The sequence below is a fragment of the Rhamphochromis sp. 'chilingali' genome, assembly GCF_963969265.1.
Source record: "Rhamphochromis sp. 'chilingali' genome assembly, chromosome: 20".
NCBI lineage: Eukaryota > Metazoa > Chordata > Actinopteri > Cichliformes > Cichlidae > Rhamphochromis > Rhamphochromis sp. 'chilingali'.
This window is the reverse complement of record NC_137947.1, coordinates 13,981,021-14,006,357: the sequence shown is the minus strand read 5'-3', so window position 1 is coordinate 14,006,357 and position 25,337 is coordinate 13,981,021. Positions and strand designations below refer to the sequence as shown.

Here is a 25,337-nt window from a genome sequence, read left to right as displayed (position 1 = left end):
ACAGTCATACACAGTACGTTATGCAGTGAAATGCTTAGACAACTGCTCGTGACCTAAAGAAAAAAAAAAGGAAAAGGCTATGAATAAGATAGGAAATAAATATGAAAAATTTAAAAGGGTAAATTTAACTAGGAAGGAATAAAATATAAATTAAGGTTAAAAATGAAATAACTGTACAATACAAATTAGAATGAAGGGTAAATTTAACTGGGAAAGAATAAGATAAAATATATAAATTAAAGTTGAAAATAAAATAACTGTACAACAAAATACACAATACACAGTATAGAACTATATAAGAATGTATGAAGAAATATAAATAAATAAATATATACACAATAACAGCAGCTGTACAAGTATTAACTGGAAATGAAGAATATAGTGACCAGTGTTGTGCAATCCACATTATGTCTTGTGCAGTGCAAATATGCTTAAAGTGATTTAAGTGATGAAGTGAAAACAATGTCCAGAATCAGCGAAAAGGAGCATAGCTGTCCGTATATGGCGTTATTTTTGTGCCACTTTACGTGCGCTCAGAATAGTGGCACAAAAATAACGCCATACAAGATGAGCCTTTAACATTGTGCTTCTTAGTTTGCTTAGTCGCGTGAGGATTTAATTTTGAAAACTTGTAGGAAGTCTTTCCTCGGTTGTGGCCATAGTGTCAAACTTGACGTCAGTGTGCAGCACGCGCTGGTTAAACCGCGAACGGTAGTCTCTTGAAGTCACGTGTCTATGGCGAAGTGTTTATCCTTCCGGAAATTCTGAGGCTCGGAAAAGGTAGGACAAAATGCAATGTCTCAATATTGTGGTTGGTCCGAATGAAATGAATAACTATCAATATCACGTCAGCGACTGTGAGTAGATTACAATACATTAAACACAGTTCAAGTGCATCCAGGTAATAGGAGAAAAATGTTTATGTGCACATAAAAATTGAACCATAATAAATTATGAGAAGATCAATTATTATAGTTTAGTACTTGATTGTAGCTCGTAATTCAAAGCTGCTAAAGCCATAATACATTTAAGATAACTTATTATTAACAGCTGTTCTAATTGAATTGGTCTTCTAATAGCCAGGCAATAGCCAAAAACTGGCAATACGGGCTACAATGACCACATCTCAAAGTTCAGTCTTGATGATATGATCTTCGATAGAAGTTGTATCAGTTGTTCCAAGGTGCAAATTCATGTGGTGCAAATACATTACCAGTGGAGTGCAGAGCAAATAATTAGTTTAGCAGTTTCCGTTTATTAAACGAAAAACATTTCTTTGTATGTAAAAGTTTGAGAAGTATGTCTGGATCAAGGCAAAAAGAAGATACCAATGATCACTTGGTGCTTTTCCTAATGTTCAAAGAAAAAGTGAATTATTCTCTGGGCTGAAACCTGTTAATAAACTACTTTGTCTATTCCATGCAGGAAAGCAAAGATGTCAGCAGTCTTGGTTGTGCATGGTGGGGCATGGGCCATACCGGATGAACTGGCCAAGGCCTCTGTTGATGGAGTAAAAACTGCAGCACGCGAAGGATTTTCAGTGCTGAAACGAGGAGGAAGTGCAGTGGATGCTGTTGAAGTGGCTGTGAGGGCTTTGGAAGATAACACTGTGTTTGACGCAGGTACAGACAGTTTTTATTAGATTGGGACACATTTATGCCAAGTAGTTCCATTTGAAAATATGCAAGTTATTAAATGGGGGCTTCATCTTTGTATACGGCATTTGTAGCACCCTCACCTTTACTCAAATAAATAAGTAAAGCCTAAAACCCCAGTTCCTTTTACATGTCCATAGAGCAGCCAAATGAGAATGCCCATTTTCCTTTATTGTTTAAGCTGGCTTCAACTGCAGAACAATGTCTCCATCTACTGGTCATGATGAGAATATCCACCAGGACTCCTTTAAGAATATGAGAGATGATCTCTGGCTAAACCTTAATATCTGTCTATTAACATCGTCTGTTGCTTTCTTTACCCTGACAAGTTGTCAAACATATAAAGTGCCGTCTTTTACTACGCAGCCCAGAGTCAGTTGCACACTGAATCAATTAAAAAAAAAAATCTATGAGTAAAAATATGGAGTTGGAAGTCAACATAATGATACGGGTATGATAGAAAGTATGAATATCCCAAGAACTTTTACAATCATTTGTGCCATTGAAAGTCAGACAAACTAGACATCAGTCAGTAGTATGGTGCTGCAGTGTCTGTACTGCTTTGCCATTACCCTGCATATTTGTAAGGGTGGAGCTGGCATAATTTAAGTGAACACATGGAAACATAGTTTTTATCTCATCTCTAACTTGTTTTTCTCTGTAGGGCACGGAGCAGTACTAAATAAAGATGGAGAAGTGGAGCTGGATGCCATTATCATGGATGGAAGGACACTTGCCACTGGTGCGGTGTCCTCAGTAAAGAACATTGCCAACCCTGTTTCACTGGCACGGGCAGTGATGGAGAAGGTCTAAATTTCTTAGTTTCTATCTTTTTAAAAATATATTTGATTACTGGTGTACTAATCTGATTAAAGATTTTGATTTTTTTTATCAATACTATAATGTGTTAGATCCCAGCTACTTGTGAACAGGTGGTGTGGTACAGTTCTCCATTTGCTTTAAAAGGAATTGCCAGAAACTTGGCCAGGAGAAACGGCCAGCTCTAACTGCCTACCTTTTTTTTTTTTCTAATAATGCACTTAAGTAACCCTATTCATCAATTATACTTGTTAATAGCATCTCTTCCCATAAGGATCTGTGCACTTGGCAAATTGCTACATTTTTTTTCCAGGAAAATAGGTAACAAGGATCTGTTTTCTTTTATGTGCTAGAACACCTTGTTAGAAACATCAAAATATGTAATCATTAAACATCCACAATTTAATTTTTAACTGCAAGTTGAATATTTACTTTGGACGGGGGTAAAGCATGCAGCTTCGCACAAATCACTTTATAAATCACTTAGACTAGTCATTAGAGCTCAGGCTGTGTATCTATTACTGACTTTGTGAGAAAAAGAAGAGAGGATTGTTGCCTGGCCACAACAGAAGTCCTTCCCCAGCCATGAATGATGTAGATCAGATGAAAAAGTAGTGACTTTGTCCAAATTCCCCTAAGACCCCTGAAGTCTTTAATTCACCACAGCAAAGAGAGCAGTGAATTATTATAAATCCAATTTTCAGAATGTAGTTGTTTGGCTTGGTTAATCTTTTGATACTCCTCATTTTATAATCCACCTGTGAGTGCCTTAGGTATAATCCTTTCTTCAACATGATCTGTCTGCTCCAGAGGAATAACCTTCTGTCATTACTGAAACATCACTTTTCTTACTCTTACAAACTCTACTCCCCCCACACCACCACACACACTCCTGCTGAGATCACTCTCGTTTGCACACGCCTCTTGTTGTGCCGTACTTGCTGCATATTTTTAACCGTTACTGCATGTTCACCCTCTGACTTCCAGTTCATAACGTTGTTGAGCTTCTCTCATTTACAATCATCACTGAATGATTACTTTACCCCATGTTATTACATCTGTAACTGTAATACTGCATTTACAAAAATACCATTAGCACAATCATACGTGCTTCATCTGAACTCTGCACGTTATCCCTTTAAGTCCCTTATTTTGGCATTCCTAAGTGTATGAGGCATTGGGGATCCTGAACCTTTTGACAAATTTTATACATAACTGTGTCCATCTGTTCAATAATCATGAAAAAGAAATATATGAAAATGTAGAATACAGAAAAGACAATCGGTGAGGTTGAAACAAAGATGGTGGTTGTCTTACCCCGTCCCCAAAGAACCAATCAACTGCAGGAAGAAGAAACATTTTAGCCAGGCATGTTGCACTGATCCATGCTGTAGAGGTTTCAAAGCTCTTTTTAAACTTCATCTTTACTTTAGTCACCAAACTTTTGAAGGCAGGATTTGCTCATAGAAGTACTTTGGCTAAACGGAATTATTTTAACTTAGTATCACTACTTTAGTGCAGAATACCCTTTGTATTATATGTATATAGAATATATATTCTTTTAAAACTCAGGGACAGGAATTAATTCAATGAAGATGTTAAGACTGATGAGCCGATGAGCTTTGAATAGCAATCTGATTCAAACTAACTGAAGCTTTTATCATTCAAACTATTGTCAGAGCAGACTGTCTTCATAGTACCAACAATGTCAGCTTTGATCTGAAGGCAGGTTTCTATGCCTGTTGGTTTCTTGTATCATTCTGAACCACCTCTCTGAATTTAGAGGTTGTTCAGTATAGAGAGCAGTCCCTGAGGGAGCAATCAGTTATATCACCTTGTCCATGAGATGTCTGAAGGCTTCAGACTGCAACAGTTATTTAAGACACTCTGAAGTCTTTCCAGTGATTGGGCACATTGAGACGGCTTGTCAGTCAAACGGAGATATCCAGGTCACTGATTTTAACAACACTCTGCTCTTAACTACAATGGGCTTTAGACTCCAAAATTTGACTTTCATTTCTTCAACAATTTTACTTGATATAAAATCTAATTAAATTTAAACTGGTAAAAACAGCAAAGAGTGATGGGGTCAGGAGAGAAAAGACAGCTCTGTCAGTCCTGTTTTAATGGGTGTGGTTAAAGCAGTTCTAGACTACACTTCCAAATCCTTTGTTTAAAGAGATTAACTTTTCAAGATTTTCCTAATAACAGGGTGATTTCTCTTAAGCAGAAGCCACATTTTTCTTTGATCATGACTAAAAAACAGGAAGTAATCATTATGCAAACTTTATAAAAAATAAGAATTAGAAGAACTGAGTTCTATAATTCATATTTAAAAATGTAAGTGAGTACTTCAGACAGTGTGCTACATTTAGGTAACCACAGTGACACAATTTCAATAATAGCTTATGCAACACTAATTCTGTTGTTAGACAAAGTGGTTAGCCATGAACTCATTTACCACTTGTCCTTTAACCATATTGATAATTTATCCCTTATTTTACATAATGCTTTAGTTTAGACATTGCTGGTGTAACTTTGCTTTACATAGTATCCTGGGTTTGTTTGTGGTAGCATTAGTTACATCTATTACATCCATGGAAATGTTTCTAAAGCAAATACTACTAACCATCAGGTCATTTGAATGTTCTTCTGTTCACAGGTAAATTTCTAGTAAATTGTGTTTGCTTATGTTGTTTACCATGTTTAGGTTCAGGTCCTATATCTAAAACAGGTGTGTGGGAGGGGCCGCCTCAGTACTTCCTGTTTATATAGGGTCATGATGTCATTGACCGCGTCACTGGGTGAAACCAAATTAAGGGTTTTTCATTTTGCATAGTATTGTTTATTTTCTTTAAAGTAACCTTTTGATTTGTATTGTATGCAGTGTTTAACTTTTCAAACCACTTAACTGTGTAAAATGAAAAATGAGTTTCTCAATCGGATTCATAATCTTATTCCTGTTTTTTTGTTTGGAATAGTATTGTTTGGTCTATATTGCAATGGTAGAGACTAATGAGGTTCAGGTGTGTTTAAATTCCTGTTTAAAGCAAGTGAGAGTTTTACCTACCAGAGTTTTAAAATGGTATAACGGAGATGCCAGAAATAAAGTACACTTAAAAGAAACTTGACCGGTATGCTGATGCTATCTACTTATCACCTTCCTTGCCACTTGGTCTGCACTACCTCATAAGACTCAAGAAATATAAAAGTACAAAAGTAACTCTTTCATATAACCTAAAGAAATCATGGCAATGTGTTTTTAATGACACAGTAAATGAAAAGCAAATAAATATTTGCATCTTACAGTAAATCTCATAAAAACATTTAGTTTAGGACATTACAGGATTAAATAATTTATATTGACCACATTCTAGTACCATTTTGACATTTCTTCAGTAAAGCAAATGCAGTGTTTTCACTGCTGGTATACATATGAATATATAGATGTATGGTAGAGGCACAGGTGATTTCTCCAAAGAGTGGAGAGGCAATCCCTCAGGCTCAGGACAGAGTAATAGAAAGCCTATTATATAGTTCTGGAAATAACACTTTTGTCCCTGAATTGTCCATTCTGAAAACAAATTATGAAGTCCCCCAAAGTAATTTTCTAAGTTCTTTTCAGGTCTTGCAAAGAAAACACAGTCTTATTGGTAAACTTGGTTATTGAGGGTGTCTTACTATAATTCAAGCTGGCATCTGGATAACTTTCTGGGCAGAGGGAGATATTCCTTGTGTGCATGGCCAGTATCCTGCCTGTTGCTTTTATGATTATAACTTTAAGGTCATTTTTAGGGCATTTCTGTGGAATCGCAGTTTGATACATGAAGCTGCTTTTGTCTCTAGTGGTACCTTATAGCAATGTTATGTTTGCTACATTATGTTCAGTGCTGTGAGATTTATTTAATGTTTCAACTTTGTCTTACCTATTTTCTTCCTCAGACATCCCATGTAATGTTGACAAGCCAAGGTGCAAACTTGTTTGCAGAAAGCATTGGTATAAGCACAGTCCCCACTGAAACACTGGTGACTGAGTATGAGAGGAGAGAATGGGAGAAGCACAAGAATTACATGACTGGAGTAATAGAAGATTTCAACACTCAGTGGTATGCATCTGCGGGATCAATTTCAATTCAGTTGTATTGGATTTATATAGCGCCAAATCACAACTGCAGTTGCCTCTAGGTGCTTTATATTGTAAGGTAGAGAAAACCCAAATAATCAAAAAACCAAGCAAGCATTTGGTGACAGTGGGAAGTAAAAACTCCCTTTTAAAAGGAAGAAACCTCCTGGAGAACCAGACATGAGAGGCAACCATCTGCTGCGACAGCCGGTGGGTGAGGGGAGAGAGACAGAACAGAAGACATATTGTAGAAAAGAGCATTTAATCATCGGTTATTATTAGTTATTAATAATTGAATGCAGAATGGCACATAAAGACACAGAGAGTAAACAAGGTGAATGAAGAAGAAACACCAATAGGAAACCCCCAGCAGCCTAGACCTAGGTTTATGAATTTCCAAAAACTAAAAATGATATTGATATTTATTAGGCAAATAAAGGTCACATTTTGAAATTTGGGCCAGTTTTGGCATCAACCTTACATTGATCAGTTGTCTAAGCACTGTGTGTTTTAATGAATCAAATGAGCTTCCTCCTTGTGATGCTATGTCTGAAAACATTTCAGATCTAATTTGCATTTTCTTTTGCAGCTGATTTTTTTGAATAATGTAACATTTCTTCATCCCAGGGCTCATGATACCGTTGGGGCGGTAGCTCTCGACTCTGCTGGTAATGTCGCATGTGCAACATCAACGGGAGGGATTAGGAATAAAATGGTTGGAAGAGTAGGAGACTCCCCAGTCATTGGTATGACTTCTAAAACTGCTGTTTTAACACTGACAGTAAAATGATAAAGTCAAACCAAAGACCTTACATTGTCCAAACATTTCATTTAATCATACTCTTCACTTTACTACAGGTTACTTTAGCATATTCACTGCAATCTGCAAAAAGGTGTTTTAATGTTTGCTTCTGTTGTTCACGTTGTCTCATGTAAATAAGGCTGTGGAGGATATGCAGACAACTTGAGTGGTGCAGTATCCTGTACCGGCCATGGAGAATCTATTCTTAAAGTCACACTGGCCAGACTCATTCTTTCAAAAATTGAACAAGGTAAAGTATCACAAACGCAAACACTTTGTTTATGGGAATTTATCAGTTCGTCATGTTTTAGTCCATTATCCTGAACAGTGCAACTCATGCAACTCATGTGAGTAATTCCAGTTTTGCAATATTGCCTCTCACAGTTATTTAGTAAATTGTGTTTCTGAGCAGATTAAGAAGATCTTAGAAGCAATTATTAAAGGAGAATGTGCTGTGAAATAACACAAGCTGAAGTTAATTTTCCATTTTTCATTAGCCGCCTGTGTTCCTATTTCTTCTCCACTTTACAGGTAAATCAGTAACAGAGGCTTCGCAGATGTCTCTGCAGCACATGGGAGACCGTGTCAAAGGAGCCGGAGGTGCAATTGTTGTTTCTCCTTCAGGCCACTGGGCTGCCACATTTACCACTGAGCGAATGGCTTGGGCTGCTGTGGAACAGGATGTACTGTGGTATGGATTAGACCCGCATGAGAGATTAAAAGAGCAGTTGCCCCAATAAAAGCAATAAAAAAATAACACTTATTTCTTCTTATTAATCACTGTGCAATGTGAGACTGCGTTATAATTTTTCTTATATAATTAAATTTTATAATTTTTAACTCACTTTTTCTAACTTTTATTAAACACATTTGCTTCAATATAAATAAAATGCATTTATTTTATTTTAAAGGTTGAATATTAAAATAAGCATTATATACATATACTGTGAAAATGTGGTAAAAAAAATTTTTTTAGAGATTGAAGTTTAGTAAGTGTTAAACATAGAAATGCATGACTCAGTGCATTCATTTGGTTTTTTTTTTTTTTTGATAAGAAAATCTTTGCTCTTTAATCTTTGAATCCTGGATCACATTTCCAAGTAAAGGATGTCTGACTTCTTAAACGTTTTTCCTAAATTTTGTAATGAAAAATTACTTCAAAGTTACACTGTTTGAAAGACTATATTGAAGTAATGTTAGATCCTATTGTGGTAGGTAGAGTTGCACTGAGTGATGACTAATGGATGAATGCAATAAAGGATATATATAGTATGTGCAAATGTGTTATTTCTTTTAATGTTGATCTCTTGAATCTTAAATAACTGAAACACATCCATCCTTTTATTTAATTAATTTAATTAAGCATCCCTATTAAAGCAGACTGTATCATTCATGAGCATCTCGTTCATCATTTAAACAACATTGTTGACCTTACTTAATATTTTGAAACAACTGGACTGCAAGACTCTTACATTTTTGTATTCTTTTTTAATCTTCATATCTCGGTTATTGTGCTGGTCTGGGGTGTAAATTATATGACATCAGTTTCAAACCCAACACTATAGAAAAGAGATATTTGGATAACACACAAGATGGGTTCAAGAGATTACACCAGCAAATTGTTTTCTGAAATCTCAGTTAGTAAAACTTCACGATAAGGTTGACTCAAAAATGTCATTCATTATGTTCAAAGAAATAAATGCAACATTAACTGCCAATCTGAAGAAGTTATTTACTACAAGATTCAAATCTGCTGAGCAAAGGAGAAAGCTTCATTTATTTTCTCTAACCAAAGGATCATCAAGATGTTTTTGGCAAATAAGACACAAGCCTTTGCACTCTCTTTGGTCAGCAGTGGTTTTCACCTTGGAACTGCATCGATGTCATTTTTGCAAAGTATCTTTCTTGTCATTTACTCATGAAGACATGTTCGCTGAATTCCCATAGTCTTAGATATGACTCTGTAACCCTTTTCGCACTGATAGATATCAGTGACATTTGTCTCTCAGCTGCTCTTGTGTTTCTTTAGACCGTGGCATGATATGCTGTTTTTTTTTTGTTTTTTTTTTGTTTGTTTTATCTTTTAGTCTACTTTACTTTGTCAGGCAGGTTCTAGTAAAGTGATTTCTTAATACCCGGGTCTGGCAGAAATCAACCCCAGGTGTGTCTAGAAAACATTGAACGCAGCTTTCCAAAAAATGTGGTTCACGTTTAATTCATGATTTCCAAAGAGGTGCAATTACTTTTTCACATAGGGTCAAGTAGGTTTGGATAGCTTTTTTCCCCTTAATATATGAAATTGCCATTTAAAAATTCTTCTTGTGTTTACTTGCGTTCTTTGTCTAACATTTAAATATATTTGATGATCTGAAACATGGAAGTATGAGAGATATGCAAACGACTTAAGAAATAACAATCCTTGATGATCATGATTTTATATATTTTAACTCAAATGAACTCAAACATCATGAATGGTATGAGCCCTCGAAGAGTTAAACTTAAACTTTAAGGAGCTTTTGCTTGCCTTTTTCTTATATAAAAATGTTTCTATTACAGGACATGCACTCAGAAAAGAATGGCAAATCTACTTTACTAAGTAACCGACTGTTTTCAATACCAGGCTGTGTTAAATATGTAACTTTGCCAGTTTTATAAAGCGAAGTTTTCTTCGAGCCTGTCCAGCTTCTCGTGTTCTCTAAGTGCGATGGTCGACAGTTTGATAAAAACAAACCGCTTGCTCTTAGTGAAAATTAACCATCCGGACACTGACAAAGCAGACACAACAAAAACAAACCATCCAGATGTGCTCTCTCTGTACAATCGGCTGCTAAGCTACCTGTAAACACAAGCCACGTGACAACGCCGCGCTGCCTGTCAGGGACTTTGCAGCATCGGGGCGAATGACGGCTGAGTTGGAGGAAGTTACTGGGAGCTGCTTTGCTAGTATGTAACCGTACATGAGTTGGCAACAGCATCGCGACAAGAGAGGTGGGAGTGCTATAAATATGTATATGTAAAAATAACTACTTGTAAATATTTGAGCTGCAAGCGTTGGAACAGATGCATGTGGGGGGTCATCAAGTAACGTCCGCTAGCTGCACTCAGGCTACAAACAAACTTGGCAGCTAGGGCCTGTGCTATAGCCGCCTAGCTAGCTCGCCGTCGTGCATATTTATCGTCGAGCTGTCTAACCATATGTTTGCACATTTTGTTTGGCGCTTTTGAAATTTTCGGGCGCGGCTGTTTATTGATACAAATGTGCTGCCTGTAAGGCTGAATGGGTTTCAAAAAGTGAGTTAGCTTGGGTGGTAACTTCCTCCGTAAGTTACCGTTAGCTTGCTAACATACGCGATTGTCATAAGCTGACATAAACGTTAGCATGTTAACTAGCTAACAACTCATTGGCAAAACCTGGCGTCAGGAACGCCGTGCTTCTCGTGGACAGAAAGATATTTTTGGCTGAACTTAAATAAAAGCGTCCAGAGATGCGCTTTAGTTTGCTAACATTCATGTAGCGTTATTGGTTTGCACACTGATTGTGGCCTTCTCCAGGCTGTGAAGTCGTGGTGTTGCTTGATGTGAAAATAGTAGCATTTACTATTGCAAGTCGGTGGTTTTAGACATGCTTTTCTTGTATTTACATTACTCACCCGATAAAAGTCTTTGAAAATGCACAGAAACAAAAATAGCAGTGGCTAAGGAGCGTTGGGTTAACGTATTAGGACTGCAGAGTAGCTGGATGAGGCTTCCCATATGTGGAGATTTAAGGTATATACCACTTTGCTCATCAGATACAACATGTATACACTGAACTGATGGCAAAGTCTTCAGAAAGTGCACCGATCGCTCGCTGTAACTTTGTTTTTTGTTTGTTATCAGTCACAAAGTTTTCGCTGTCCCTCGAAATCAGGGAATATTTTGTGTTTTTGTTGGGTTTGCTTAGTTTGTACTACACTTGTCCCCATAATTGGATGCATTCTGTGGTGCAGGGAGAAACATAAGACGTTGCTGTCTTTGAAAAACAAACAGAGAAACATATATTAACAGTTTATCAGTTGTCTGCTATTCCTGCATCTTTTCTGTGTTGTTTTTGGTGCAGGAAGGCAGCAGCATTCATGGATATTGTGGACACCTTTAACCATTTAATACCCAGTGACCAGTTGGATGACTCCCTGGTAATAGGTCAGAATTTGGAGTGTGAAGCCAGTAATGAGTTTGGGACAGGACTCAGACTGGAAGATTCACTGAAGAACATGCTCAGTGACAAAGATCCCATGTTTGGATGTGCAAGCACTCAGTTCAGTCTGCTGGATAATGAAGACCCTGCTTTTCAGATTGCTGGCTCCACAAGTATGTTTGAAGGCACAAAAAAGTGGCCAAAATGTAGATAAATCAGTGTAGATTCAAACTTTGAGTGAAAGTTAACTAACAAATGCATGTGTGGCTGCCTGGAAAAAAAAAGTCATCCACACTTTACTTGAAAAGTTGATGGTGAAAGTTTTAAATATTAAGTTGTTAATGTATAACTCAATGTATAACTCTGATTCTTCACCTACAGACTATTTTATCTGTGCTGATTTTTGCTCAGTTAGACTTTAACTCTTCAGGTGCTTCAAAAAACAAACACTGTAGAGGGTCGTCTTGTACTGAGATATGCAGGGAACATTTTCACCGTGCTTCTTTGCTTGTCAGCACGTAAATATCAGCGTTAGGGTAACTGAAGGTAAATTAAAGTAGTGTTGTTTCAGTAATGATGGAGAAAAATACAAAACTTTTTTAAAGAAACAATATAAAAGGATTCAGTATTATTGTAAATGTAGCAGTGTTAGACTGCCATTGAATTTGGACTGCAGTCTTTACATTTTTTTCAAATTGTATATTTATTAAGGACATTACATTTATTTATTTTTGCTTTTGCAGGTCTCGATAGTGGTTCGGCACCCACAGGCCTCCCTGGTGAACCAGCTGTTTCAGAGAGTGCACAAGTTAAGCAACTTGATGTCAGGCAGAAGAAACGTTCACGCAGTTTAGAGAACGGTAAGTCGATGCAAGTTTATTTTCTTTCTCTTTCCACCCTGTGAGACTTTTAGGGATGTACACAACTAGATGTTTAAACATTGCTGCCCTTGCGATTTGGTTACATTTAGTATTTTTATTAATGTACAGTTGCAGTTACTGGTTCAAAGGTGTTACGACACCACAGGGCTCCAGTCCCAACAGACTGTTTTTCTCTTCTTCTCTCTCTGTTTTTTTTTTTGTAAACAAGCAAGGGGCAAAGCAAATAGATGACAGCCGTACTAACTAATGTGGAAAAAAAAGAAAAGGAATAAAAGAGCAGCAGTGTGTCAATTTTTTTTTAGAATAAAAAGTAGAATACCAACCTAAGCCAGATGTAACCATATTCTTTAGCCAGATGTGGACAGACAGAACCAAATATATAAAGGATACCGGTGCTAGTACTGCTAAGGTTACCCTAGCTCTGCAAAATAATCTGATATTGTGTGTGTTTGCAAAACTATTCACACTGGAACATGTTGCACATTTCACTGGGGAAGGTCCTCTAAAATACACAGGAAGTATTTATTTGGCTAATGTAGAACTTTTTCCATTTAAAGTGCACTCAGTTAATGTTTTCTATGTTTTTCCCCCCTGTCTTTTAGAGTAGTCGACTAGTTTAACCTTTATTTAACCAGGAAAATCCCATTGAGATTAAAACCTCTTTTTCAAGGGAGACCTGGCCAAGATAGCATAATAAGATAAGATAAGATAAGATAGAACTTTATTAATCCCTCGGGTGGGTTCCTCTGGGAAATTCAATTTCCAAAAAGCACAGCACCGACAGAAGTTACAGTTACAGTATATTATATATATATATATATATACACACACACACACACACACACACACACACACACACACATATATATATATAAATACAGAGACAAATATAAATAAAATATACGAAGGGGATAAATAGAATAAATAGGAATAAAAAATAAAAATACAAGTGAATTACACATTTCAAGTATTGAGGTCTATTGCACCATTGACTATTTACAAAAAAGTATTGCACAAGGTATTGTACAGTGAGGTGAAGAGGCACTACAGCTTAGTTGTTCCCCTGAGTCACCAAGTCACCAATAGTCACCAAGAACATCAGCAGCTTTTAAGTTTTGCTTTTGTTTATTTAAACAGAACACAGTGGTGACCAGGAGCCTAACACACCCACCAATACCATGACCCGAGGGCGGCCGGCAAGAAAACCAGCCAACAGGCTATGCAAGTCATTTCTTATTGAGAAAGGAGTCACAGGTCCTGATCTAAAGAGAGAATTAACTCTCGGAGGACGTGTCAACATTAATGAGATTGATGGTGGGGTCTGGCTGAATCCAACTGTTGTATTGAGACGACTGACAGTCACAATTGGAGGTTTCAAGATTGAATTGCTACCAGGACCCTCGTACACACAGGGTGTCGATGCAAACCAGTCTGCATGCTCGGACGATGGTTTTTCTTACGGTGGGGAAGTTGGTTTCACAGTTTTGCCAGATGAAGCAGCCAGTGTACAGAATCCCGCAGCAGAGAGTGTGGAAGAGATGGATGTAAGTCAGAAGAGCTCAGCTGATGATGCAAGTCATGGGCTGGGCCCATATGTAAATCCAAATGATGTACAGACGACAAACGGGACGTTAAATACTGGCACGAAAGAGGCAAAACTTGACAATCAGAGTGTTCCAGAGAAGCAAAAGCCAGTCAGTAAAGGAAATGATGTTATTAAACAGCCACAGAGCAAAGAGAACAACACAGCTACTGTTAGTAACAAGACAGATGGTAATGAAAAACAACTGAATGTGTCTAAAATGCTGCCAAAGCCTAAACAAGGACCGACATCAGTAAAGAATAAGGAATTCGTTTTACATAAAACAAGCAATACAATTAAGGAGCATAAAGTTACCCAAAATATGCCATCCAAAATCACGCCAAGAGGAGAGCTGCACAAAACTAAATCTGGAAAGGAAAAGCAAGATGTTGTACCTTTGAAAAGGCCTGCAGAAAACATTCAAAGTGAGCATGCTACTAAAGTACAAAAGCTACAGGGTGCAGTAGATGCTAAAGTGAAGCCAAAATTACCAAGTTCTCCTACTTCTGTGGGAAAGAAAATTCCATCATCTGGCAACCGCGTTGGTGATCAGCAGGGACCAGCCAAACGTAGTACGCCCCAAAACAGCTCAAAAAGTGAGACTCCTCCCCCGCACAGTCATCTAGGAAATTCTTTAAAAACACCTGAAGAAGGAGGGCAGGAAAAGTCCAAAATGAAAAAGCTAGAGAAGATTCTTCAGAGACAAAAGAGTAAAAATGCAAGAAGCATCTCTGTGGACGAGCCGCAGCTGTTTATTCCAGATAATGCGCCCGTTGTGAAGAAGGACGCTGTGGACGAGCAAGTCACTAATAGTGAGACTGTGTGGGATGGAAACAACTGTTGTGGCCTCTGCAAAAAGCACCACAATAACATGTAAGTGTTGCTCCTTAACCTAAATATAAAATCAAGTTTAATCAGCTGTAAAAGAATTTCTGCCTCTGTCCGCATTCTGTTTCTGTCCCAGTGCTAAGCTGCAAACACGCCTCTAATAATCGTACTTCGGTTTTTTTGGTTGTTTTTTTTAGGTTTATGGTAGGTTGCGGTCGCTGTGATGACTGGTTCCATGGTGACTGTGTTGGTCTTGACCTGGCGAAAGTGCGAGAAATGGAGGAGGAGGACCAGATGTACGTGTGCTTGAAGTGCTGCGAGGAAGAAACCAAGAAGGTGGGGCCTGAGCCAGCGAGTGCACCCAAACCAGAAGCTCCAGCAAAGAGCGAGACACCCGACCAGAAGCTGCCTCCTAAACCTCGTCCTGGGTCCTCTCAACCCCTCACATCAGGGGGAGTCAGACCAGTAAAAAAGGTAAGCAGTATCTCTCAGTTAACTCTAACTCATAATAGAAATATTTATTTATATCTAATAGATTTAAACTATTCACACACAGCAAATATTTATATCTTTCCCCAGCTAATTTATCCACTGATACTAATCATAGCCACTGTTACCATTATGCAATGGTTTGTCTCTTTGATTTAACTTTGCCAGCACAAGAGGTGTGCACATGGGTGTGTAATCAACACAGTGCACTCGCCATATTTTAGTATGATTTTACACACCAAAAGCTCACTTTTTTTTTTTTAACTTTAGCTAAGGGGTATAATGTAAAGTGTGTTGTTGTTGTTGTCATATGTATGTTTTCAGCCTTATGATATATAAAATAAATGTAACGGGGACTTAATTCTTACAATAGGATGCAGAGAGAAGGCAGTCCACAGATGCCCGAGAAGCAACTCATAAAACAGGTAATTTTTCATTAGCTTTGAATGTATAATTAACTTTGTCCTGTTTTAATATCACATTGGGTTCAAGGCCAGGCTGCATTCACTGGGTGTGTAAACAAAATTAACTTAGGACCTTCACAGCACATGAGCAGTATATTAATGACAGTTAGTACAGTCCTTTGAGGTCTCATTTATATATGAGAGAGCTTAAAATTGCATCACCTTAAGTAATAGCATTACTTCTGTAGTTGACATCAGGGTATTTACTTATCAGTTTACTCTATTAAACATACAGCTACTAAAGTAGGAACATAATGCAGCACAAGTCAGTGAGCCTTTTAATACTAAAATACAACAGTCTTTTTTTTTTTTTTTTAATTTCAGACACACTCCCCCTCAGCATGGAAGATAACAGTTGCATAAATTTGTGTTTATAATCTGTGATTTAATAATTTTGTTCTCGGCTGCGTTTACGCGGACGAGTTGTATTACTCGTTCTCTTTAAAATGTGATCAAAGTTAGTCTGCCAGATTTCAGTCAGGCAGTGTTTTTGGACAGCTCTTAATTTACTCTGTTTGTGTTTTAGAAATGTGCTTTGGATGGTAATCTGCTCAGATGTTGTCAGATGTAATTACACGTTCTGGTTTGAGTTTTCACAGCAGGCTTTTAAAAAGTATTTATTTTTAATTGTTCGTATGAGAAAATACTCTACATGCCATCTTGGAAATAAGTCCATTTTGTAACATTTAACAAAATGATATTGTGTATTATAAAGTATAAACATGTCTGTGTCATATTGTACGTAGTTTTTGTTAATGTTAGGATTTCAGGATGTCCTTTTTTGGGATTAGTTTTTGTAAGCAAAGTCTGTGTGGAATAAATGTTTCTTTATGACGACAGATTTTTTCCCCACTCACTCAGTGGATTTTGTCACTCTGTCTTCACAGGTGTCTCAGTGAAACAAGAGTCAAAACATAAGGCTCCATCCTTGGCTTCAAAGAAACCCGTGTCTCTGGAGGCAATCAGGAGAAGTGTGCGTGATTCTCTGAAAGAAATCCTCGTACAGAGGTCAGTTTTTCAACACTTTCGAAAGATGTGTGGATGTTACATTTTTTTAAAATCAGGGCACTTTATAATCGCCTATGTGCACTTTCTGCATTTCAGATTGAAGGACTCTGATTTGAACATCTCGGTGGAAAGGGCTTCCGAACTTGCAAAGAAGATAGAGCGAGAACTTTTTCACTTGTATAAAGACACTGACAACAAGTACAAGAACAAATACAGAAGCTTAATGTTTAACCTTAAAGATACTAAAAATAATGTAAGTATCATTTTATGTCAGGCATGGTCTAAATGTAATGTTTCCACTTTTACTATAAGAATAGTTTCATTTGCTTTGTCTTTATTGATCTTTTTAGATCCTTTGTAAGAGGGTTCTCAAAGGTGAAATTTCTCCTGCTAACTTAATTCGAATGAGTCCCGAGGAACTGGCCTCAAAAGAACTGGCTGCTTGGCGACAAAGAGAAAACCGACATGTAAGTAATGCTTGTCTTTTTTCCCCCAGTAGTATTGCATAAATTTACCAAACAAATTACAGTAGTTTACAGTTGTGATGTCCGATTTAAACTGAGTAAATATTATTAAGGTAATAGTTTAACAGTGTATTTTTAAAGATGGTTGTATTTTAGAATAGAAAAAAAAAACAAATTAATTCTTTGCTTTACAGACTATTGAGATGATTGAAAAAGAGCAAAGGGAGGCAGAGAGACGGCCGATTACTAAGATCACACACAAAGGGGAAATTGAAATTGAAAGTCAAGAACCAGTAAAAGCACCGGAGCCTGTAGAGGTGAGGGTATCGTTGTGCTGTTTATGCTTAACATGCATAGTAAGTGAAATGTGATGAGATGTGTATCCTTACATTAGTTACATCGCTTCATATACCATCATCAGTTCTGTTCATCTGTCTGATTACTTTGTGAAATGTGCTGCATTCATATCTTTGTGCCTCATGTAAAAAGCTCCTACAATTCTCCTCCCATGTAATCCATTTAAGCTGAATATAGCGACAGATTGCTTCTGTTTACATGCAACAGACTTAGTGACGTGTTTGCTTAAACTTATTTCCTATTTTTTTCCAGCTTGAACCTCCTCCCAGAGTGACTGAAGTCTCAGCAGAACCTCCAAAAACTCCAGAGAAAAAGGAAGAGAATGCTAACACAGCTAAAGACACTACAAGCCAACACAAGTCTCACTTATTTGACCTACACTGTAAAATCTGCACAGGTAAATGATAACATGAGAACAAAAAAAAGACTAGAGATTAACCTGTGTCTTTAATAAAACATCTCATTCAGTATTGTCACCATTGATCTCTGGTGTTATATTTTCTGAAGGTCGAATGGCACCCCCTGTTGAGGAGGCACCAACCAAAGTGGTTAAAGTTGCAACTACAGTGGTTAGGAGGCAGTCTACCAAAACAGAGGAGACAAAGGGCACCACGCCGCCCGCAATCGACGATGACCTGCACCTCACTGTCTTAGAGGAGAGCTTCCAAAATGCTCAGATAGGGTACGAAGCAGTTGTTTTAGACATTTTGTCTGGATCTGGATAATGTTTTCTTTCAGTGCTTAATTCATTTCTCCTTCATTGTCACAGGTCTGATCATGCAGCTGGAAGAGAGGAAGAAGCTACTTTCCTTTCCAACCTGAAGTGTCTGTGGCAAGGATTCATTCATATGCACGCTGTGGCAAAGTTGGTGACAAAAGCTTTTCCCGTCTCAGGTGTTTTGGACAACTTGACAGAGGTAAAGTTGACACATCAGACTGTACTTGGGTTTTAAACAGCTGTTGTAAACTATGGTTGACAATGAAAAGTGTTTCAGAAAAGAGACAAATTGAGGAAGATGAAAGACAATAAATACAAATATTCACGGTTCGTATGGGTGCTTGAAATCCTTGAGAATGCTTGAATTGTAATATTGTCTTTTCAAGGTTTGAAAAGTGCCCGATATTCAGATGTGGTGTTTAAAAGTGCTTGAAACTGTATTTCATTCAACACAAATAACTATCTAACCAAATAGTTTTCTTATCAGATAGAAAAATAAAATGAGTCGCAAAGTCTAAAAGCAAAATTTCTCTGCCTGGGCTGCCGAGCATCTTTGCATGTCAGTCTGTTTCAATTTGTTTTAATTTTTACATGGCCTTACTGAGGTGATGCTAAGTGAAACATGCATTCTTTTTTTTTTTTTGGTAATGTGCTGAAAAAGCTTGAAAACTGACCTTGAAAGTGCTTAAAAAGTGCTTGAATTTGACCCTGAAAAATGCGTATGAACCCTGAATATTAGTATTCTTTGACACAGTTGTTTAAGCAACAGCCAGGCAAGAGCCAGTTCTGATGAATGGCAGTGGGATAAAGATTGCTTTTAGCACAGATACAGGGAGAAAATGGCAGTCAGACATGAGTATTTATGTACTAAAAAACTAAAACAAAACATTGCAGAAATGTGCTGACACTTGTTGTTGTAGAACAGTTTATTAGGACACAGGAAATATAAACCACAGTCCAGCTGGAAGAACTAGATTTGTAACATTACTCCCACGTAACTACAGATTTATGAGTGATCAAATACTGCCAACTACTTTGTATCTCTAACACTCCATAAGGTGTGCTCTTTTTATTTATTCATTTAAAAACATGTTTTTTCTCCAATAGGACCTTCCAGATAGCATACAGGTTGGTGGGAGGATTAGTCCTCAGACGGTGTGGGACTACTTGGAGAAAATTCGGGCAACTGGAACAAAAGTAAGTTTCTCTTGTTTTCCGAGATTTGCTTATGATTTGACAGAAATAAATTGGCTTTAATTATTCCTGATATTGAGTAAGTCGAACTGAATACCACTCTTTAAAAGTTCTGATTTTTAACAGAGTTACAGATTTTACTGACACATGCTTTTTGTTTTATTAAAGGAAGTGTGCCTGATTCGCTTCTCCCCTGAGACAGAGGAAGATGAGATCTCTTATACTCTTTTGTATGCCTACTTCAGCAGTCGTAGGCGTTTTGGGGTGGTGTCCAATAATTTGAAACAAGTGAAGGACATGTACCTCATCCCTTTAGGTGCCACAGAAAAAGTTCCACATCAGCTTGTTCCCTTTGATGGGCCAGGTAACCGGAACACAATTATTTTTCTCTCATTAAATTAAAAAAAATCTTTTTTTTTTTTAAATGTTCAAACTTAATCTTTTAATTTCTCAGGTTTAGAAAACAACCGTGGAAACCTCCTCCTTGGACTTATTATTCGCCAGAGACCGAAAAGGGATTTTCTTACTGTGGATGTGAACGAATCTGCAAGGATTATTCCTGAAATAAAACCTGTGGCCATTTCCACAAAAGAAACCAGGGCAAAAGAGGAGGATGAGAAATTTTTTCTCTCTTCCTTGACTAGTGCACTTCAAAAGGAGAAGGAAAAACCACTTAACACTACTGAAGATGTCGATGAGCCTATTGCACAGTCTTTTGAAGAAACATCTGCATCAGAGGAGACCAACAATCAGGAGCCTCAGAAACCCCTTCGCTTTCTTCCAGGTGTGCTAGTAGGCTGGGGTGGAGAATTACCACCTCTGCCTGATGTTGGGTTTAAACCCTCAAGTACAGCACAGGATGCCTTGAAGACTCAGCCTGCTCCAAAACCAGAGACATCAGTTGGGAGCTCAAAAAGTCCAACAGCTGCTGCCCCACGAGAGCGCTTTGTCATCAAGAAGAAAGAAGCTAAACCTGCTAAAACTGAACCGGAGCTATCAAGCCCATCTGATACATCAGCTGCTACCAACTCGCTGGAAAAGAAAGCTGCAGTAGGGAGCCAGGGTACATCTGTCTCACTCAAAGATAAGCCTCCAGATGTATCGACTGAAGACTTCCTGGCAGGCCTGTCAGCAGCTCCAAGCGGGACTGAAACTAGCAGTGCTACGTCGGCAAACAAAGGCGACACTGGCCTTTTGTCTGAAAGTGAAAAAGAAACAACTGAAGGGAATTCTTTGTTGCAGCCAAAATCCCAGTCTGCTGCAGATCACGCAAGTAGCTCAAAGCCTCCTTTAAGTGGAATATTGAAAAAATCTTCAGCATATTCCACTGTGAATGAAGATAAAACAATGGTGCCACAGAAGGATAAAGCCAGCCTCCCAGATCCTTCCAGCCCTAAACCTGTTCCTGTGTTGAGCAGCACTAGGAATGATCTAATCGTCCCATTTCACCAAGGATATTTACAGCTCTCTCAGGCCAAGCACAAAGCTGAAGAACAAAGTCAAACAGCCGTTCAGTCGTTTCCTTGTAAAAAGAATGAGCCTGGTGTAGCGCAGGCTGGTGCTGTATTGACTCAGACAGTGAATCCTCCTACGGTCCAAGGAACTCCAGCAGAGTGTCAAACAGGAGCCTCTCAGTCCCAGTATAACCCAGCAATGGCACCAGCTCTCCCAGTAAACAACAGCACAAGACCGTCCCCGTTGCAGCAGCAACAGCCTCAGGAATCTGGCAGCTATGATTCTCCATCTGCCCCTACTTCTAATACTGTACCCACCCCTCACATCCAGAACCAGAACCATAGCATGCAGTGGGCTCAAGACAGCACTTCACAGGCTCCCCCTGGACCTCAGTCACAGTACCCCGAGAGTTGCTCTGAACCATCTGGCCAACCCTCATCCGTGGACAAAGACTACAAGCGTTTAGAGGAGCGATACAGTGACCCGTGGGAGAGGCCGCGACACACAGAAGACAAAGACCACGGAAGGCACAGCTACCACAGGGACTCCTATCACGGTAAAAAGAGCAGGCACCACGAGCGGGAGAAAAAGCACGATCGCAGCTATGATGATAAGTACAAGGAGAGGGGCAGGCACCACGGACATTCGGATGACCGCTATGCTGAGAAGAGGAAAGAGAGGCATCACAGCGACGACTACAGCAGCCGTCACAAGGACAGGCACAGACATAGACGGGACTCTGATTACGAGAATGGACGGAGAAGTTCAAAAGACAGTTACTCATAGTTTTGTTCAGAGAGCGTTTGGGGCTCTCAGGAGGACTGTTCGGTTGTTGTTGGTCACACAGCTGGTACAAACCACTTTGGTTGGTGCTGGTGGAGTTGTTTTACGCACCAGTCTGCATCTGTATGCCGTGTCTTTCACTAAAGTTACGTTTTATGTTACTCAGCGTACAAGCCAAAATAATATAATTTCAATGGAATTATGATATTATGGATCAGTTCAGTTAAGACCAAGAAAAAAAAAAAAGTCAATATTGGAACATTTTTAACTTTTAAACTTTTTACTGTAAATATGTTGTTCATATTGAGCTGCTGTACTGATTGGTTTCGGTCTCAAGGCAACATAACAACAAACAAGTGGACTACTTGGATAATTTATGCTGAGTTCATTTGGCCTGAATGTAATAGAAGGTATTTAACTGAAAACAGCAGCTTGAGTTTGTTTTTTTTAACATTTCTTTTAAATTGCTTAAATATTTTATAAACCTGCTTTCTATTGAGAAAGCATGTACAATGTTGGCTTGTAATATACATTAGAGATGAAGTGTGCCTTTGCACTGTGTTATTGTACAGTTCGTAATAAAGCTGAACCTTTTTTTTTATTAATTATTTAAAGAAATTCTTTGTCTAAAAAATGTATTAAAACCAACTAGGTCAGAGGTGTTAAAAATGAGGCCTGGGGGGGGGAGAATCGGCCCAGCAAAGACTCCGATCTGGCCCACTGGATGATTGGGAAAAGTGAAGGAGGGCATGTGTTTTTGAGTAAAGTGTATTTTTATAACTAAGTTTTACAGCTTTTCCTATTGATAAAGACCTCCCCCGTGGCCATTCTTGTTAAAGGAACGAAGTAATAAAGAAACAAATGATAGGAATGTGCCTCTTTTTCACCAATCTATAGAAATTTTGGTAAACTAATATTTTCTGTGAATTAACAAAAACATTGAGCTACCAGAATGGTTTCCATATTTTCATGTTAACATATAGAAAAAGTGAGACGTGCTGTTGAAATTGTACTTTTTATATTAAGATATCTCAGGGGTTTAATGTGTAGGTAAACATCTTTACTCTGACAGAAAGGAGAGATTCACTCATCTGGTCCCTTCAAAATCAAAGTGGTCTGTATGTGATGGAACTAGATGTTAGCATTGCGACCTTGCAGCAAGAAGGTCCTTGGTTTGAATCCATCATCTTGACGGGGAACCCCCATGTAGAGTTTGCATGTTCTCCCATTGTGTGAGTGGGTTCTCTCTGAGTACTTCGGCTTCCTCCCACAGTCCAAAGACATGCAGTTTGCGGGGTTAGTGCATCGATGTTTCTTTTTGTTAGCTCTTAAGCAAAAGAAAATGGATTAACAAGATGGGTAGATGGGTGTCATGTTAAGTTTTACCTTTTGTTTGGAAAGTGATGTAAATCAGAAAAGTCAGCCAAGGAATCAGAGAGTTTAATTTGTCCTTTAACACTTTAAATGTATATGTTTCATCAAACTGAATTTTAAGTGCAACTCAGAACTGGTATGTAAAGTGTTGAAGAAACAAGTAGTACAATTCAATTGCTTTAAAAAACAGGACTATATGCAGTCCTGTGAAAAACTAAGTGCACTCCACGATTCAGTACTTGGAGGACTACCGTTAGCGGCAGTCTTTAAGTAACTTTAAATAACTACTCTGTATGACTATCAGTATCTCACATCAGTATGAAAGAATTATGGCCCATCCTTTACAGCATTCCTTCATCTCTTTGAGTTTTGAGGGTATTTGTTTTTGCACAGCTCTTAAGTTTCCACCACAACATTTCAGTCAGGTTGAGGTGATTGATTCTGTTGTAGATTTGCTGCTGCACTTGGGATCATTGTCCTGTTGCATGACACAATTTTGGACAATCTTTAGTTAAGTGTACAGAGGAGTTCATGAACGACTCTGATTAGATGTCCAAGTCCCAGTCGTCACCCCTCCACCACTGTGCTTGACGGTTGGAGTCATCTGTGTTGATATGCTGTTTGGTTTTCAGCAAATGTGCTACTGTGCATTACAGCCAAAAATCTCCACCTTGGTCTGTATGAAGAACATGAAGACGGTAAAAGTGCACTTGGATTTTCACATGACTAAATACTAGAAAACACAATATCAACTACCTTAAAAGGTACATTTCCTACTGTTGTAAAGACCAGAACTTGCAGTTTCACTTACTCGTTTCCATCAAAGACATTAAAACCTTCACTTTTTTTAAGAAACAGCCCTTGCTTGGTATCTCCAAACAAACAGACATTTCTAAGATTCCCCGCAAAGCCATTTGAAAACATTCCCAAGGTCACAACTGATATGTTTCTGTACAGTTCAAACCCTCCAAAGTAAAACTGCCCCCCGTAGTTTAAGGCTACATATCGCTCAAATGGATCTACATTTTCAGAGAGGATCTCCTGGCTGTTCAGTAACACTTGAATAACAGTGCTATTTAGAGATATAGAGACATTGTGCCATTTGTTACAGCAGAGAGTGAGATTTCTGAAAACCAATGGGAAGGAAAGTCTTTCTCCAAGATTGACTGTTATTTTAAGATAGCCCCCTTCAAGTCCAACTGCAAGGTGGTCATCATCTTCGTGTTCAGCCTTTCCCATCCACATGATCAGACTGTCATTGGAGACTGTGAGAAAGCTGAAAGAAACCTGTGTGTATTTTAAGTTTCTTGTGTTGTATTTAGAGTCCCAGTATTTAACAAAAGAGTTTCCAACAAACTTCAGAGTGCCTGTGGACATTTCCTTGTCACAGTACCTCCCGGTCCACCCTAAGGGGCAAATGCAGTGATACGAGGTGACACTAGATGCCACGCATAAGGAACCATGTTTGCAGACGTTGTTTACACAGCTCACAGACTGGTTACACACAGAACCGGTCCATAATGGTGGACATACACAAGTGAACGAGTCACTACTTGTTGCCCTGCAGTGACCTCCATTCTGGCACACCTTGTACCCGCAGGCTGTCCCATCCCAGTCACCTATGTTGGCCCCACTTAAAGCTCCCCTCTCTGTTAACTCAAACTCTCGATCATTGAGTGTTATCTCTCGCAGGCCACCAGTGAAGCTCACAGGATCCCCTTCAGTTGCATCCGTGGAGACAAAGCTCAGAGTCGACACGCCTCCGACGAAGACGTCAGTAGCAACATCGAGTGTGGCCATGCCTTCAGTCACATTTTCTCTAACTTCCTTGTTATCCAGACTGAGGAAGCCTCGGTTACCAGTTCGGCCAGCCTTAACCGTGAGCCAGGTCCTGCCGCTTAAGTCCACTTGTTCAGAGGACTGCAGGATGTGGGTGCCGTCCCCAAGATTGTATCGCAGCTGGACAAACCCAGATGCCAGTGAGAGGCAGAAGAAGTCTCCTGTGGAAAAAACAATTTATGAGTAACTTGTTTGAAAAAAGTAATTTCTTCTACTTTTACCGTGGTAAAGATTAGTATTAATATTAGATGTGCACAGTACTGTCTTTTAACTAAGGGCATTATTATTGATTTTTTCAAAACTAAAAATTAGACACAGATGCAGT

The 25,337-nt window shown here is 38.5% G+C and overlaps 4 protein-coding genes across 7 annotated transcripts in view; 2 read left to right on the top strand and 2 right to left on the bottom strand.

The window, feature by feature from the left end:
* The window catches only part of khdrbs2 (KH domain containing, RNA binding, signal transduction associated 2), a 91,235-nt gene extending 84,743 nt beyond the window's left edge, over nucleotides 1–6,492 (bottom strand). Inside the window, exon 1 of the mRNA XM_080868266.1 lies at nucleotides 6,401–6,492. Within this exon, the coding sequence (XP_080724392.1) occupies nucleotides 6,401–6,425 (25 nt within the window). The 5' untranslated portion in view covers nucleotides 6,426–6,492. The remainder of the gene's footprint in view (nucleotides 1–6,400) is intronic.
* Nucleotides 664–8,885, top strand: LOC308387903 (isoaspartyl peptidase/L-asparaginase). Of its 3 annotated transcripts, none has more exons than XM_080868269.1 (7): nucleotides 664–780; nucleotides 1,426–1,622; nucleotides 2,320–2,462; nucleotides 6,417–6,580; nucleotides 7,225–7,343; nucleotides 7,539–7,649; nucleotides 7,931–8,882. In XM_080868269.1, the coding sequence occupies exons 2-7, from the start codon at nucleotides 1,436–1,438 to the stop codon at nucleotides 8,137–8,139; spliced, it is 933 nt and encodes a 310-aa protein (XP_080724395.1). In that variant the 5' UTR covers nucleotides 664–780; nucleotides 1,426–1,435; the 3' UTR covers nucleotides 8,140–8,882. The 3 variants fall into 3 exon arrangements, with proteins under 3 accessions (XP_080724395.1, XP_080724396.1, XP_080724397.1); XM_080868270.1 differs by lacking the exon at nucleotides 664–780 and adding an exon at nucleotides 786–857 and having other exon boundaries at nucleotides 7,931–8,885; XM_080868271.1 differs by lacking the exon at nucleotides 664–780 and adding an exon at nucleotides 802–901 and having other exon boundaries at nucleotides 7,931–8,885.
* Nucleotides 8,886–10,235: 1,350 nt separating this feature from the next.
* On the top strand, nucleotides 10,236–22,209 carry phf3 (PHD finger protein 3). Of its 2 annotated transcripts, XM_080868845.1 has the most exons (16): nucleotides 10,236–10,387; nucleotides 11,499–11,749; nucleotides 12,320–12,436; nucleotides 13,595–14,912; nucleotides 15,065–15,341; nucleotides 15,730–15,781; nucleotides 16,708–16,828; nucleotides 16,925–17,081; nucleotides 17,179–17,295; nucleotides 17,487–17,609; nucleotides 17,902–18,046; nucleotides 18,157–18,331; nucleotides 18,419–18,566; nucleotides 19,475–19,564; nucleotides 19,730–19,925; nucleotides 20,016–22,209. In XM_080868845.1, the coding sequence occupies exons 2-16, from the start codon at nucleotides 11,515–11,517 to the stop codon at nucleotides 21,800–21,802; spliced, it is 5,058 nt and encodes a 1,685-aa protein (XP_080724971.1). In that variant the 5' UTR covers nucleotides 10,236–10,387; nucleotides 11,499–11,514; the 3' UTR covers nucleotides 21,803–22,209. The 2 variants fall into 2 exon arrangements, with proteins under 2 accessions (XP_080724971.1, XP_080724972.1); XM_080868846.1 differs by lacking the exon at nucleotides 11,499–11,749 and having other exon boundaries at nucleotides 10,243–10,387.
* Nucleotides 22,210–22,351: 142 nt separating this feature from the next.
* Nucleotides 22,352–25,337, bottom strand: part of eys (eyes shut homolog) — a 182,577-nt gene continuing 179,591 nt past the window's right edge. Inside the window, exon 49 of the mRNA XM_080868851.1 lies at nucleotides 22,352–25,173. Within this exon, the coding sequence (XP_080724977.1) occupies nucleotides 23,981–25,173 (1,193 nt within the window). The 3' untranslated portion in view covers nucleotides 22,352–23,980. The remainder of the gene's footprint in view (nucleotides 25,174–25,337) is intronic.